At 39.0% G+C, this 15,640-nt stretch overlaps 1 protein-coding gene across 9 annotated transcripts in view; it reads left to right on the top strand.

The window, feature by feature from the left end:
* Positions 1–15,640, top strand: part of PTPN20 (protein tyrosine phosphatase non-receptor type 20) — a 124,623-nt gene that overhangs the window by 60,891 nt on the left and 48,092 nt on the right. For 7 of the 9 annotated variants that reach the window (XR_009493277.1, XM_059882709.1, XM_059882713.1 and 4 more), the window contains one exon: positions 1,737–1,799. Coding sequence is in view for 8 of the 9 variants with exons in the window: in XM_059882709.1 (XP_059738692.1) it covers positions 1,737–1,799 (63 nt within the window). In the remaining variant the exon portion in view is untranslated. Of the gene's footprint in view, positions 1–1,736; positions 1,800–2,673; positions 4,539–4,592; positions 5,000–15,640 lie in introns of those variants that run through there. The other 2 variants (XM_059882708.1, XM_024986869.2) reach the window with 2 other exon arrangements.

The following is a 15,640-nucleotide window of genomic DNA, read 5'->3' as shown; positions in this document are numbered from 1 at the left end:
CATGTAAAAACCTGTATGTATGTGTTCATAGCACATCTATTTATCATCCCCCTAAACTGGAAAACAACCTAGATGTCCTTCAACACACCCATACTGTGAAATACTGCTGCTGCTGCTGCTAAGTCGCTTCAGTCGTATCCGACTCTGTGCGACCCCAGAGACGGCAGCCCACCAGGCTCCCCCGTCCCTGAGATTCTCCAGGCAAGAACACTGGAGTGGGTTGCCATTTCCTTCTCCAATGCGTGAAAGTGAAAAGTGAAAGTGAAGTCGCTCAGTCGTGCCCGACTCTTCGCAACCCCATGACTGCAGCCCACCAGGCTCCTCCATCCATGGGATTTTCCAGGCAAGAGTACTGGAGTGGGGTGCCATTGCCTTCTCCGACTGTGGAATACTATTTAGTAACAAAAAGGAATGAACTATTGATATACTCAATTTTCATGAATCTCAAAGCAATTAGCAATAACAAAAAGTCTCAAAAAATTGGATATTAAATGATTCCTTTATGTAATCTGCTTGAAATAACAAAACTGTAGAGATTCAGAACAGATTACTGGTCGCCAAGGGTTGAGGCAGTTGGAGCGGGTGGGTAGTTCTAATAGACAACAGGAGGAAGGCTTATGGTGCTATAGTTATGCGTCTTGGTTGTGGCTGCAGTTACATGGATCTTCACGTGTGATAACTTTGTATACAATAATACATGTATGCCTATGTTGACGAATGATTGCGTGTAAAACTGGCAAAATATGAAAAGGCTAGTAAATTATACCAATGTCAATTTCCTGGTTTCGATATTATACTCTAATTGGTATAATACTAGGTGAAAAGATACACAGACTATCCCTGTACATTTTTTGCAACTTACTATGTATCTATAGTTATTTCAATATAAAAATATTTAAAGGAGTAATTAAACTTTTAAGTTATAGTAACACAAAGTTGTAAAAATAAAGGCATACTTAACATTTCTCTGATTTTTATGTGCTTTTGGATGATAGTTGACAGTTGACAAATCTTAAATTTCATGTGGTCTTATTGCACATGTCTGGTCCTCAGCTTGCACCACGTGTGACTTTTCAAGCAAGTTGAACAACACCTGAGCTGGTCTATATCCTGTTGCACTGATGAGGCTGCTTGGCATGGCACCACTGTCAGATTGCCATTAAGATTTTCTAAACACTTGTTACCAGTTTCTGGACTTAGCTCACTCTGGTCTGGCAACAGCCTTTTGCAGACCTGCCCCAGCTTGGTGACCACACTGGGCAGTGCTGTTCTCCACGCACAGGTGCAGAATCTGGGGTTGGGCCAGCTGCTGCTCAGGGTCTCCATTTGAGTTGAGAGGGCTCTTTATATGAGAAACAGCTGTGTTACTGTTGTGGCCAGAAAAGGTTTTCTATGCTTCAGACTCTTGCAGAATCACAATGCTGCTTTAAGTTCTCCCTTTGGAGAACAGAAAAGTATACACAGGGGCAAATTTGTTGTTATTTCTTTTGGAGAACATTTCTTATTATAAATGATTGCTTCCTGCTTTTTCCTGGAAACCCATTTGAACAAGTCTTCCTTATCCACTAGACTAGGTTAAACATAGTACATGCTCTTATGACTGAAAACGAGAACTTGCCAGTTAAATCTTGAGATATCTTTTACTGGAAAGAAGTATGGCATACTCCTTAGGCATCTGTGGGTTTTGTGTTTTCCCCCTCTCTGGATAATACAAAATTACTGTCATCCTGTTACAGTTCGACATCATGAATATAGTGAGCCAAATGAGAGAACAGCGTCATGGAATGGTCCAAACAAAGGTAAGTCATGCCACATAAATTCTCATAAGAACAATAATGATATAAAGATGAATATTACATTGTAACATACATTGTATAGCATGTTACAATTTGTAAAGCTCTTTTACCTACACAATTTCATTGAATTCTCACTGTTTGAGGTAAACATAAGTTATGCTCTGACATTACTGATGACCTACCTCAAGTTCAGAGCAATGAAGTTTGTTTTATCAGAGAGCAAGTGTAGGAGCCAAATCTGAAACTGAAGTCTCCTAATGCCCAAACACATGCTTAGTCCATAATACCATGTTATTTAAGTAACATATCTAAATTATTTTCCATAAATTTATGAATGGCAATTTTAGGACATTTATTTGCAACTAAAGTATCAGTCATTGGCATGTCATAAAAAAGATAGCATAAATATCACAGGTATTAGTTATACTAATTATTGAAGGGTCAAGAGAATATGGATAATAAAAACAGACAGGTACCCCTAAATCTTTTTTATGGTTTTTTAAGGCAATGTTCAGTGATATGAAGTATTTCCTTTGAACTAGGGTTGCCTAAGAGATCTGAGGCTACATCTTTAAAAAGTTTAAATTTGATTCATCCAATGAAGGTATAAAGAGACTGATATTGAGTCAGATTCCCCTCTGTTCAGTTAACTAATTCTAGACCAAAGACTATATTATTACCGTTTATCTTCCTGATGCTTTAAAAAATGTATTCATATAAGAAGGTCTTGGTTAAATGTTAACCTTTTTTAGGCAGTTCTTTTTAGGTTAAGGCACTCTTTTTAGGCACTTTGTGGTTAACAAGTACAAATGTCTTTTCTGAAAGTGGATATTGGTATTCAATTGACATCCCATTGTTTTCATGTGTGTGTGTTTAGGAGCAGTATATGTTTTGTTATAAAATTGTGCTTGAAGTTCTTCAGAAGCTTTGGACTGTAAAGTAAGAACTATTGCCTCACACTTGAAATTATAAGCAAGTGGCTTGGAGCCTCCTCTTAAAGAACACGTTCGAGCTGTGCTTGAAGGGCTTTGCTTATACAAATGTGCTTTCTTGGTATATCGTTTGACTTTCTGACAGTTCCCTGAAGGCAGTGCCATTTGGTTTGGGGTAAATGGTGTTTACCCACTGATCTTACTTAGGTGATATCAAATACCTTCCCATATTTTCCCATGAAATGAAAGTTATGTAAAACGACTTCCGTCTATTTGGTTGAAGAGATTACAGAACCCAGTAAAGGATTTAAACTCTGTTATTTAAGATTTTATTTGGAAAGACAGCTGGAGGGAGCTGAGAATTTTCAGGATCACAAGATCATGAGCTTATATCATGATTTCTTACAAGCATTTTCAAGACAGATACGTATCCATGTTTTTTAACTAGAGTCTGTACTTTTAGGTGGTATTTGAATAGCTTAAGTCACTAAAGAACCCAGTTAGAAAGGGTCAACTTTCTATGCAAATTGGATTCCCTTTCACTGTATTTCTCTACTCCTGTGGAGCCCCAGGGACCTCAAAGGACAAGCTGCCTTTCTAGAGCAGCTGGACAAGGTCTGGGAATTTTCATGGGTGGGCAGAGTTCCTCTTCTCCATCACTTGAGCACACTGGTGGACAGTCCAAAACTAAAATAGATGTTTATGTAGAAAGTCCAAGAGGAAATTTTTGCCCGTTCTTGAGTTCTTTCCTATCCCACCCTAACACTTTACATGTTAGTCTGCTTTGTTAAAAGCAAACATTACATCTTACTTGCCTCTTAATCTCTTCCCTTTAGCTTTAGAGGGCAATAAACTTTGATATAAGCTTTATTACGTACTTCCAGGTATCTGTTACGCCAGATATATTTTTCAAACTAAAATCTATGATGATTATTTTTTTCTTCAGTGTTCCATTAAATCATTTATTTCCATTACTGCCCCACCTCTGCCGTGACATTTAGAAGTTGGCTTTGGGAACCAGATTCTGGAGAACCAAATTTGTAGTTGTGAAAATGAAAACTTCCATATTCTGTTTTTCAAAAGATGTGGCCATTATTAAATTCATCTTATTATAGGACTTTGCCTCATACAGTTATAATGATATTTTTGTCAAGGACTTTTAGTGACCAGTTACACTTGATTATAAAGCAAGTGATACATGTCTTTCTATGATGTAATTCAGTTGAGATCAGAGAAGTCTTTGCATTGTACTGAGAAGGTTTCTAATATTAACCCATAAGTCTTGAATTTTTAAGAGCTTATTTTGTTCCCTTAGCTGAATGAACACTTGAATACGTTGAATTAAAATTGCTACTTCTCATTTTAAAAATAATTAAATGCTGGAAATGTAATTTATATTAAATGAATTGATTTTGCCGATTTACATTATTTTTGTAAATAATAATCTGTGGTAAACATTAATTTTGATGATTGGCGTTTAATATTTATATTACTAATTTTCTCTTCTCTCATAGTAAAGTAATAAATATAATGTACAGTAATATTTATGAAAAGGATTCTATGCTATTATTTAAATTGAAAGATTTACTACGTATTGCCTGAAGTATTTTTATTATCTGGGCCTTGAAATGTTCTTATAAAGAAAATTTCCACAATTCTTGATGGAAACATGTCTCTTCTTTAATGTCTGCCTCATATTTTTATAGCTGGACTAATTTTTAGTTTTTGAGGGAAATAAGTAAATATGAAAATACTAATTGCATTTGTTTTTATTTCATTTTGGGGAAGTGAATCCCAAATTGAAAATTTTTGACTAATTGAAATACAAAGTTTTATGCCAATAATAAATCAATTTTTGCCTTAGGATATGAATATGAAACTCCCACTAACACCTATGAAAGTGAAAGTGAAGTCGCTCAGTTGTGTCTGACTCTTTGCAACCCTGTGGACTGTAGCCCACCAGGCTCCTCCATCCATGGGATTCTCCAGGCAAGAATACTAGAGTGGGTTGCCATTTCCTTCTCCAGGGGATCTTCCTGACCCAGGGATTGAACCCAGGTCTCCCTCATTGCAGGCAGACGCTTTAACCTCTGAGCCACCAGGAAAGCCCTAACTAACACCTATATGAGTATATAAATGCTTATTTAGAGGAACTTTTACAACATTTAAATATAAGCATATATGTACATATTAGCTTCAACTTTAAATATAGTTTAAATCACATGCTCTTGGTGAATTTATATATTGGACCGGAACTTTTCAGGAATAAATGTAGATTTTATGCTCATGTAAGTCTCACCAATTTATTTTTCTTTTGCACCTTTGCCGGGGTCCAGCCCCGGTGGATCCAGGGAATTCGAAGGGGAGGCAGCATCAGCAATCAGGAAACAACAGCTTATTTAAATGTTAATTAAAGATATAAAGAGTGGTTAAATAAGGATAGCTCAGTGAGGAAATTCAGTGGAGAAAAGAGGCTGAATAATTTCTCAGCCTCAGTGAGAGAAAGAACGACATGGGGAGACCAAGTTTCGGTAAACAGGGCCCGCACTTTATTTTCCAAAGTAGTTTTTATACCTTAAGTTATGCATAGAGGATAATGGGGGAAGGGGTAGAGTCAGGCAGCAAGCCAGGCTTTCTTCCTGCAAACTTATCATATGCAAAAGTTTAAGTGATTTGCATCATCTTCTGGCCCGGAGGCCTGTTAACATTTTAAGACCCTTTCTTCAGAAAACTTATTTTTCTCTAAAGGTGATTAGTCAGGCGACACCCTCCAAAAGTATTAGATAAAGTTGCATTCCTACAGGGCAAAGGTGTGGTGGGCTATAACAAGAAAAAGAATTAACTCAAGGGTCCCAGGTTACAAACATTAAAGCTACTACTTACACCAATTATATTAATCAATACACTGCCAGGGACACAGCAGGTAAGGGATATGGAAACTTAGCAGCAAACATTGGCCCAACAAGTGAAAAACCCTTCACCAATACAATTTCTAATCAATCTTTTAACTGCTCAAAGGAATCTGTATTCAGACAGTTTAGAACACCTCATGCCTCTCACAGTTGGGAGGCTCTGAACAATCACATGTGGCCGGAAAAACCTATTCAGGCAGGCTAGAGGATTTCCAAAGGAGTTTGTAGGTTGAAACACTGTCACACCCAGGAATTATTAACTGGAGCTGTAAGTTAACTCTTTTTTCAGAGAGAGGTAGTGGGGGACAGCCCCCCGTAAAGTCAGAGGTGTAGGTGAGAGCACAAAGCAGAAAGTAGGCAGACTCTGGTTTTGGGGGTAGATGCTCGAGAATTTCCAGGGGGACTCCTGAGGCTCGATCCCGCCTTTGCGTATGCCGAGCCTCCTTCCTCATGACCTTTGCCACGGGCGGAGCTCCTCATGCTGGCTCCCGGCAGACCTTTCACCCCCAATTTGTCTAAAGGACTATTGAATTTTTTATTAAGTTTACAATTGTTACTCAAAGGTCATTTCAGTGATTTATTTATACTGAAAAATTTCAAGGAAAACAGCTTAAATAACTTTAAAACAAATAAGTTTCATGTTCTACTTACTTTTTCTTAATCTCCAGAAAAAATTAATTTTCCTCAATGTTGTCTTGAATTTCAAGTAACTAAACGAGAAGATTGGAAAGTATTCATTAAATAGGTCAATGATGGGACAATGAGTCATTCAGGGGAGCACTCAGTTTGTCCATTGCCACAATCACAAAGCAATACTAATGACCTCATAATGAGACAGTTTGAATTAGAAGGAATTTTAAAAGATATCTGATGTAACCATCATATCTGAAACCTCAACATTTTAAAAATACTACTAGCAAGCAACATCATATTTGGAGATGAAAAAATAGAGTCTTCTGATTAACAAAACAGAACCTCCTGTTAGCACTATAGTGAGAACTGCTCTACAGTTATCCAGCCAACACAATAAGATTGCAGAATGGTATAATTGGCATAAATGTTAGCAAATTGGAACATATAATCTTTTGTTTGGATATTTTGCCCACCTAGAAATAGTGAACTCAAGTATAGTATTAGAAAACTCATTATGAAGTATGGATAAAAAATATCTATGCACCAAAAATTAATCTTTCTCTATATCAAGGGTCCAGAGAAGGCAATGGCAGCCCACTCCAGTACTCTTGCCTGGAAAATCCCATGGATGGAGGAGCCTGGTAGACTGCAGTCCATGGGGTCGTGAAGAATCGGACACGACTGAGCGACTTCGCCTTCACTTTTCAGTTTCATGCATTGGAGAAGGAAATGGCCACCCACTCCGGTGTTCTTGCCTGGAGAATCCCAGGGATGGGGGAGCCTGGTGGGCTGCCGTCTATGGGGTCGCACAGAGTCGGACACGGCTGACTCGACTTAGCAGCAGCAGTAGCATATCAAGGGTCAGCAAATTAGCCTGCAGGCCAAATCTGACCTATTGCCTATTTTTGTAAATAGAGTTCTTCTTTGTATATTGTCTGTAGCTGCTTTTGTGCTGCAATGGCAGTGGCAAGGTGGTAGAGATCATATGGCCCATAAAGTCTGAAATATTTATCATCATGACCCTTTAAAGAAGAAGTTAGCTAACCTTGGATATATATCTCTAATGGGAAAAGTATCTCTGAGCAATAGGGATATGTATCCTATATATTCTATAAAATGTATAAAATACTGAAGATTAAACTTAGCGGGAACTTGACCAACCAATGCTGATATTCTGAATGAATATAAATGCATGAACCATGATATTTTGTAAAGAAAAATCAATTGTGAGGAAGGGAGAGGGTTTGCCTTAGCAATAATCAAGGTATTGTCCAAAGTCACAGTAATTAAAACAATGTGATGCTAGTATAGGGATACATAAATGGTTCAGTGGGACAAAATAGTCAAAAATAGACTCCATAGACTCATATGTATTTGTGAATATTTAATGCATGTGTGTGCACGTTCAGGTGCTTCAGTCATGTCTGATTCTTTGCAACCCTATTGATCATCGTCCCTGCCAGGCTTCTCTGTCCATGGGGTTCTCCTGGCAAGAATACTGGAGTGGGTTGCTATGCCCTTCTCCAGAGGATCTTCCTGACCCAGGGATTGAACCTCCATCACTTAAGTCTCCTGCATTGGTAAGCAGGTTCTTTACCACTAGCACCGCCTGAGAAACCCATTTCATTTAATACATATCATATGTGAAAAATGGCATTTCAAATCCAGAGCTTCAAAATATATGAAGCCAAAAACTGATAGAACTGACAAAAGTGGAAAGATAGAAAAATCTTCAACTATAGTTAAAGGTTTTACCTCTTAATAGTTGATAGGAATAAGTAGACGGAAAATCAGTAAGGTTGTAAAAGTTGTGGAGCAATATCACCCTGCTTCACCTAATTGACATTTGTAGAGCACTGCACCAAACTATAGCAGAACACACAGTTTTTAAAGTGCATGTGGAATATTCATCAGCAGATTATATTTGGGGTTAAAAATAGTCTCAATATAATTAAAAGGAAAATAACTATATGTTTATGGAATTAAATGGAGATCAACAATATAAAAGTATTTTGAAAATTCCAAGGTATTTGGAAATTTATCAATGTACTTCTAAATAACTTATGAGTCAAACAAAAAAGAGAAATTAGAAAATATTTTGAAATGAATGAAAACAAAAGAATATCAGCTTGTAAGATGCAGTGACAAAGTTTAGGAGGAAACTTGAAAAACTTTTTTGAGAGAGCTAGAGCAATATTTAGAGGGGAATTTGTGGCCTTAGATACATATGTTAGGAAAGAAAGGGCAAAATTAGTAAGATAAACAAGCATTAATCTCAAGAAGTTAAAGGACAGCAACATTAGCCAAAGTAAAGTTGGAGGAAGTTAAGACTAGAAACAAATGACATAACAAATATATAATAAGGGGAATCAATATAGCTTGATCAACATTGATTCTATTAATAGTAAGACATCTAGAAAGCTGAGAGAAGGCATAAATAATGAAGAGCATGAATGGAGAAAAAATTATTATAGAATCTGGAGACTTTACAGAAAGAAAATGCAGGCTCCAAGTAAAGACAACAAAAGCAAAAACAAAAGTGAGGACGTATCAAACTAAAAGGCTACTGCACAGCGAAGAAAACTGTCAACGAAATGAAAAATGCAGCCTATAGGAAGAGATAAAATATTCCTAAATCATGCCTGAAAATGAGTTAATGCCCAAAATTTATAAAGAACTCACACAACTCAATAACAAACAAGTAACAACAAACCAAAAAGGAAGCTGATTTTTAAAAAATGAGCAGATGATCTGAACAGACGTTTTTTCCACCCAAGATGTCCTACTGGTCCAAGAAAAGACGCTCAGCATCACTAATCGTCAGGGAAGCGCATATCAGAACCACAGTGAAACACCACCTCACACCTGGCAGATTGGCTGTTACCAAAGAGATACATAAGTTTTGGCATGTGGACAAAGGGGAACCTGCGTAAAATATTGATGGGAATGTAAATTGGTGCAGCCATCACAGAAAACACCATGGAGGCCCCTTAAAGTGAAAGTGAAAGTCGCTCAGTCATTTCTGACTCTTTTCGCACCCCCATGGACTATTCAGTTCAGTCCCTCAGTCGTGTCTGACTCTGCAACCCCATGGACTGCAGCACACAAGGCCTCCCTGTCCATCACCAACTCTCAGAGTTTACTCAGACTCATGTCCATTGAGTCAGTGATGCCATCCAACATTCTCATCCTCTGTCGTCCCGTTCTCCTCCTGCCTTCAATCTTTCCTAGCATCAGGGTCTTTTCAAATGAGTCAGTTCTTTGCATCAGGTGGCCGAAGTATTGGAGTTTCAGCTTCAGCATCAGTCCTTTCAGTGAATATTCAGGACTGATTTCCTTCAGGATGGACTGGTTGGTTCTTCTTGCTGTGTAAGGGACTCTCAAGAGTCTTCTCCAACACCACAGTTCAAAAGCATCAATTCTTCGTGCTCATCTTTTTTTATAGTCCAACTCTCACATCTGTACATGACTACTGGAAAAACCATAGCTTTGACTGGATGAACCTTTGTTGGCAAAGTAATCTCTCTGCTTTTTAAAAGCTGTCTAGATTGGTCATACCTTTCTTCCAAGGAGCAAGCGTCTTTTAATTTCATGGCTGCAGTCACCATCTGCAGTGATTTTGGAGCCCAAGAAAATAAAGTCTGTCACTGTTTCCACTGTTTCCCCATCTATTTGCCATGAAGTGATGGGACCAGATGCCATGATCTAAGTTTTCTGAATGTTGAGTTTTAAGCCAACTTTTTAATTCTCTTTCACTTTCATCAAGAGTCTCTTTAGTTCTTCATTTTCTGCTTAAGGGTGGTGTCATCTGCATATCTGAGGTTATTGATATTTCTCCCGGCAATCTTGATTCCAGCTGGTGCTTCATCCATTCCAGCATCTCTTATGATGTACTCTGCTTATAAGTTAAATAAGCAGGGTGATAATATACAGCCTTGATGTACTCCTTTTCCTATTTGGAACCAGTCTGTTGTTCCATGTCCAGTTCTAACTGTTACTTCTTGACCTGCATACAGATTTCTCAGGAGGCAGATCAGGTGGTCTGGTATTCCCATCTCTTGAAGAATTTTCCACAGTTTATTGTGATCCACACAGTCAAAGGCTTTGGCATAGTCAATAAAGCAGAAGTAGATGGTTTTCTGGAACTCTCTTGCTTTGTCTATGGTAACAGATATTGGCAATTTGAACTCTGGTTCCTCTGCCTTTTCTAAATCCAGCTTGAGCATCTGGAAGTTCACGGTTCATGTATTGTTGAAGCCTAGCTTGGAGAATTTTGAGCATTACTTTGCTAGTATGTGAGATGACTGTGATTGTAAGGTAGTTTGAGCATTCTTTAGCATGCCTTTCTTTGGGATGGAATGAAAACTGACCTTTTCCAGTCCTGTGGCCACTGGTGAGTTTTCCAAATTTTTTGGCATGTTGAGTGCAGCACTTTCACAGCATCATCTTTTAAGATTTGAAATAGCTCAACTGGAATTCCATCACCTACACTAGCTTTGTTCATAGTGATGCTTTCTAAGGCCCACTTGACTTCACATTCCAGGATGTCTGGCTCTAGGTCAGTGATCACACCATCGTGATTATCTGGGCCATGAAGATCTTTTTTGTATAATTCTTCTGTGGATTCTTGCCACCTCTTCTTAATATCTTCTGCTTCTGTTAGGTCCATACCATTTTTGTCCTTTATCGAGCCCATCTTTGCATGACATGTTCCCTTGGTATCTCTAATTTCCTTGAAGAGATCTTTAGTCTTTCCCATTCCATTGTTTTCCTCTATTTCTTTGCATTGATCAGTGAAGAAAGCTTTCTGATATTTCCATGCTATTCTTTGGAACTCTGCATTCAAATGGGTATATCTTTCCTTTTCTCCTTTGCTTTTCACTTCTCTTCTTTTCTCAACTGTTTGTAAGCCCTCCTCAGACAACCATTTTGCCTTTTCACATTTCTTTTTCTTGGGGATGGTCTTGATCACTGCTTCCTGTACAATGTCACAAACCTCTGTGCATAGTTCTTCAGGAACTCTATCAGATTTAGTCCCTTAAATCTATTTCTCACTTCCACTGTATAGTCATAAGGGATTTCATTTAGGTCATACATGAATGGTCTAGTGGTTTTCCCTGCTTTCTTCAATTTAAGTCTGAATTTAGCAATAAAGAGTTCATGATCTGAGCCACAGTCAGCTCCTGGTCTTGTTTTTGCTGACTGTATAGAGCTTCTCCATCTTTGGCTGCAAAGAATATAATCAATCTGATTTCGGTATTGACCATCTAGTGATGTCCATGTGTAAAGTCTTCTCTTGTGTTGTTGGAAGAGGATGTTTGCTATGATCAGTGCGTTCTCTTGGCAAAACTCTATTACCCTTTGCCCTGCTTCATTTTGTATTCCAAGGCCAAATTTGCCTGTTACTCCAGGTGTTTCTTGACTTCCTACTTTTGCATTCCAGTCCCCTATAATGAAAAGGACATCTTTTTTGGGTGTTAGTTCTAGAAGGTCTTGTAGGTCTTCATAGAACCATTCAACTTCTTCAGCATTACTGGTCAGGGTGTAGACTTGGATTACCATGATGTTGAATGGTTTGCTTTGGAAACGAACAGAGATCATTCTGTTGTTTTTGACATTGCATCCAAGTACTGCATTTCGGACTCTTGTTGACCATGATGGCTACCCCATTTCTTCTAAGGGATTCCTGCCCACAGTAGTAGATATAATGGTCATCTGAGTTAAATTCACCCATCCCAGTCCATTTTAGTTTGCTGATTCCTAAAATGTCAGTGTTCCCTCTTGCCATCTCCTGTTTCACCACTTCCAATTTGCCTTGATTCATGGACCTGACATTCCAGGTTCCTATACAATATTGCTCTTTACAGCATCAGACTTTACTTCCATCACCAGTCACACACACAACTGGGTGTTGTTTTTTCTTTGGCTCTATCCCTTCATTCTTTGTGGAGTTATTTCTCCACTGATCTCCAGTAGCATATTGGGCACCTACTGACCTGGCGAGTTCATCTTTCAGTGTCCTATCTTTTTGCCTTTTCATACTGTTCATGGGGTTCTCAAGGCAAGAATACTGAAGTGGTTTGCCATTACCTTCTCCAGTGGACCATGTTTGTCAAAACTTTGTACCATGACCCGTCTGTCTTGGGTGGCCCTACATGGCATGGCTGATAGTTTCATTGAGTTAGACAAGGCTGTGGTTCATGTGACCAGATTGGTTAGTTTCCTGTGATTGTGGTTTTCAGTCTATCTGCCCTCTGGTGGAGAAGGATAAGAGGCTTATGGAAGCTTTCTGATGGAAGAGACTGACTGAGGGGGAAACTGGGTCTTGTTCTGATGGGCGGGGCCATATTCAGTAAATCGTTAATCCAATTTTCTGTTGAAGGGCAGGGCTGTGTTCCCTCCCTGTTATTTGACCTGGACAAACTATGGTGGAGGTAATGAAGATAATGGAGACCTCCTTCAAAAGGTCCCATGCAGGCACTGCTGCACTCAGTGCCCCCAACCCTGCAGCAGGCGACTGCTGACCCGTGCTTCCACCAAGACTCCTGGACACTCACAGGCAAGTATGGGTCAGTCTCTTGTGGGGTCACGACTCCTTTCTCCTGGGTCTTGATTTGCACAAGATTCTGTTTGTACCCTCCCAGAATCTGTTTCCCCACGTCCTGTGTAAGTTCTGGAGGATCTATTGTGGGGTTAATGGTGACCTCCTCCAAGAGGGCTTATGCCATACCCAGGTCTACTTCACCCAGAGCCCCTGCCCCCGCAGCAGTCCATTGCTGACCCGTACCTCCTCAGGAGACACCCAAACACAGTTCTGTCTCAGTCTCTGTGGGGTCTCTGGGTCTTGGTTTGTACAAGGTTTGTTTGAGCCCTCTGAGCAACTCTGGTGGGTATGGAGTTTGACTCTAAATGTGATCTCGCCCCTCCTACCATCTTGCTGGGGCTTCTCCTTTGCCCTTGGACATGGGGTATCTCCTTCAAGTCACTCCAGCGCTGCACAGCCACCGCTCAAGCACCATGCAGCTGCAGCTCCAGCTGCCATGCCGCTCCGTGGACTATACAGTCCATAGAATTCTCTAGGCCAGAATACTGGAGTGGGTAGCCTTTCCCTTCTCTGGGGATCTTCCCAACCCAGGGACTGAACCCAGATCTCCTGCATTACAGGTGGATTCTTTGCCAGCTGAGCCACAAGGGAACACCTTAAGGAGTTAAAAATGGAACTATTCTATGATCCAGCAGTTCCACTTCTAGGTATTCATCCAAAGAAAATTAAAACACTAATTTGAAAAAAATATATGTACCCTCATCTTCACAGCAGCATTATTTACTATAGCCAAGATATGGAAACAACCAAAGTGTTCATCCATAGATGGATGAATGGATATAGATGTGAGATACACATACACACACACACACACAGATAAACATACACACAATGCTGAATACTATTCAGCAACAAAAAAGGAAATCTTGCTATTCGCAAGAACATGAGTGGACCTTGAGGACATTATGCTAAGTGAAATAAATCAGAGAAAGACAAATACTACATGACCGCACTTAAATGTGAAATCTAAAAAATGAAACAAAACAAAGACCAAGCTCATGGATATAGAAAACAGATTGGTGTCTACTAGAAGCCATAGCCGGAGAAGGCAATGGCACCCCACTCCAGTACTCTTGCCTGGAAAATCCCATGGATGGAGGAGCCTGGTGGGCTGCAGTCCATGGGGTCGCTAAGAGCCGGACATGACTGAGCGACTTCACTTTCACTTTTCACTTTCATGCATTGGAGAAGGAAACGGCAACCCACTCCAGTGTTCTTGCCTGGAGAATCCCAGGGACAGCAGAGCCTGGTGGGCTACCGTCTATGGGTCACACAGAGTCGGACACAACTGAAGTGACTTAGCAGCAGCAGCAGAAGCCATAGCTGGGAGGTGGACGAAATGAGTGAAGGGGGTCAAAGGTACAAATTTCCAGTTATAAAATAAGTCATGGGGATATAATATACAGCTTGGTGACCATTGATAATAATATGGTCACCAATAAATTATCTGAAAACTGCTAAGAGAGTAGATTTTTAAAGTGCTCATCACAAGAAAAAAAATTTAAACATATGGTAAAGGATGTTAACTAGACTTGTTCTGGTGATCATTTTGCAGTATATACAAATACAGAACCATTTTGTTGTATACCTGAAAACTCATATAATGTTATATGTCAATTATCCCTCAATAAAAATGTTGAAAAAAGAAAATGAAAGCATATCAATAAGTTTGTGCCAATACACTTGAAATGGACAGATTCCTAGAAAAATACTAAAACTAATAATCAAAATAGAAATTCATAGTAAGTAGGTTTAAAATGTCAAAGAAACAGATTCCTAATTAGAACCATTCCTCAATAAAAACCAGGTAGGTGGCTTCACTGGCAAGTTCTAAAAAAATAATTAGAAATTTCTCCAATCTTATCCAGTTCTCTGATAGAAAAAAAGATTAGCATAACGTTGCTAGCGAAACCCAGAAAGGAACTATGAGAACTCACCAGGTCAGTCTGACATATGAACATGTATGCACATATCCGAGACAAAGTGGCGGCAAACTGAGCCCAGGAAAAAACTGTTAGAAGACAGTTTAAAGACAGCGTAATTATTACTTTAATTACAAAATATACACAAGTCAAAATGTGTGTTTATCTTATCAATTAATGATAGGGAACCCCTAACCTAGTTCTCAGGAAAAATTTAAAAAATCATTCATAATTAGGTAAAATATAAGCTATAAGAATAAATTTATAGTACAGGGAATATAGCCAATATTTTACAATAACTATTAATATAAACGGATTATAACCTCCATTGAGAACACCAAGTAATCCTTTTGGTCCACTTCAAAGTCTTTCATGAATTTTCATGGCAATATAAAAAGAATCATCATCAAATTTGGCTTATTCTAGGAATGCCAAATTGGTTTAACAATGTAAAATCAATGAATGTGATTCATCACATTAATGGATTAAAAGGGAAAATCCTACACACAGCTCAATAAATGCAGAAAAAAATTTTGATGAAATTTTATATCCACTTGATTTTTAAAAAGAAAGTTCTTAGCAAACTAGGAACCGAAGAGAATTGCTTTAATCTGCTAGCAAACAGATGCAGCAAAGTTAGAGGAAATGCTCATTTAACAGTAAGACATGGCTGCCCTCCGACAAGTCAAGGGCTGCTTCGGACTTGTCTTCTGAAATGCTGGGGAGCTGTGGAACTGGGGAACCGAGTCCGCCACACAGTCACGCTTGGATAGTAGCTTCAAGGAAATGACTCAGTGTCCCTTCACGGGAAAGATCATGCCTTCCTTACTGCTGATGATTC

The sequence above is a fragment of the Bos taurus genome, chromosome 28 (assembly GCF_002263795.3).
Source record: "Bos taurus isolate L1 Dominette 01449 registration number 42190680 breed Hereford chromosome 28, ARS-UCD2.0, whole genome shotgun sequence".
In the NCBI taxonomy this organism is placed as follows: domain Eukaryota; kingdom Metazoa; phylum Chordata; class Mammalia; order Artiodactyla; family Bovidae; genus Bos; species Bos taurus.
The sequence above is the reverse complement of the archived record's forward strand: the minus strand, read 5'-3'. Positions and strand labels throughout refer to the sequence as shown.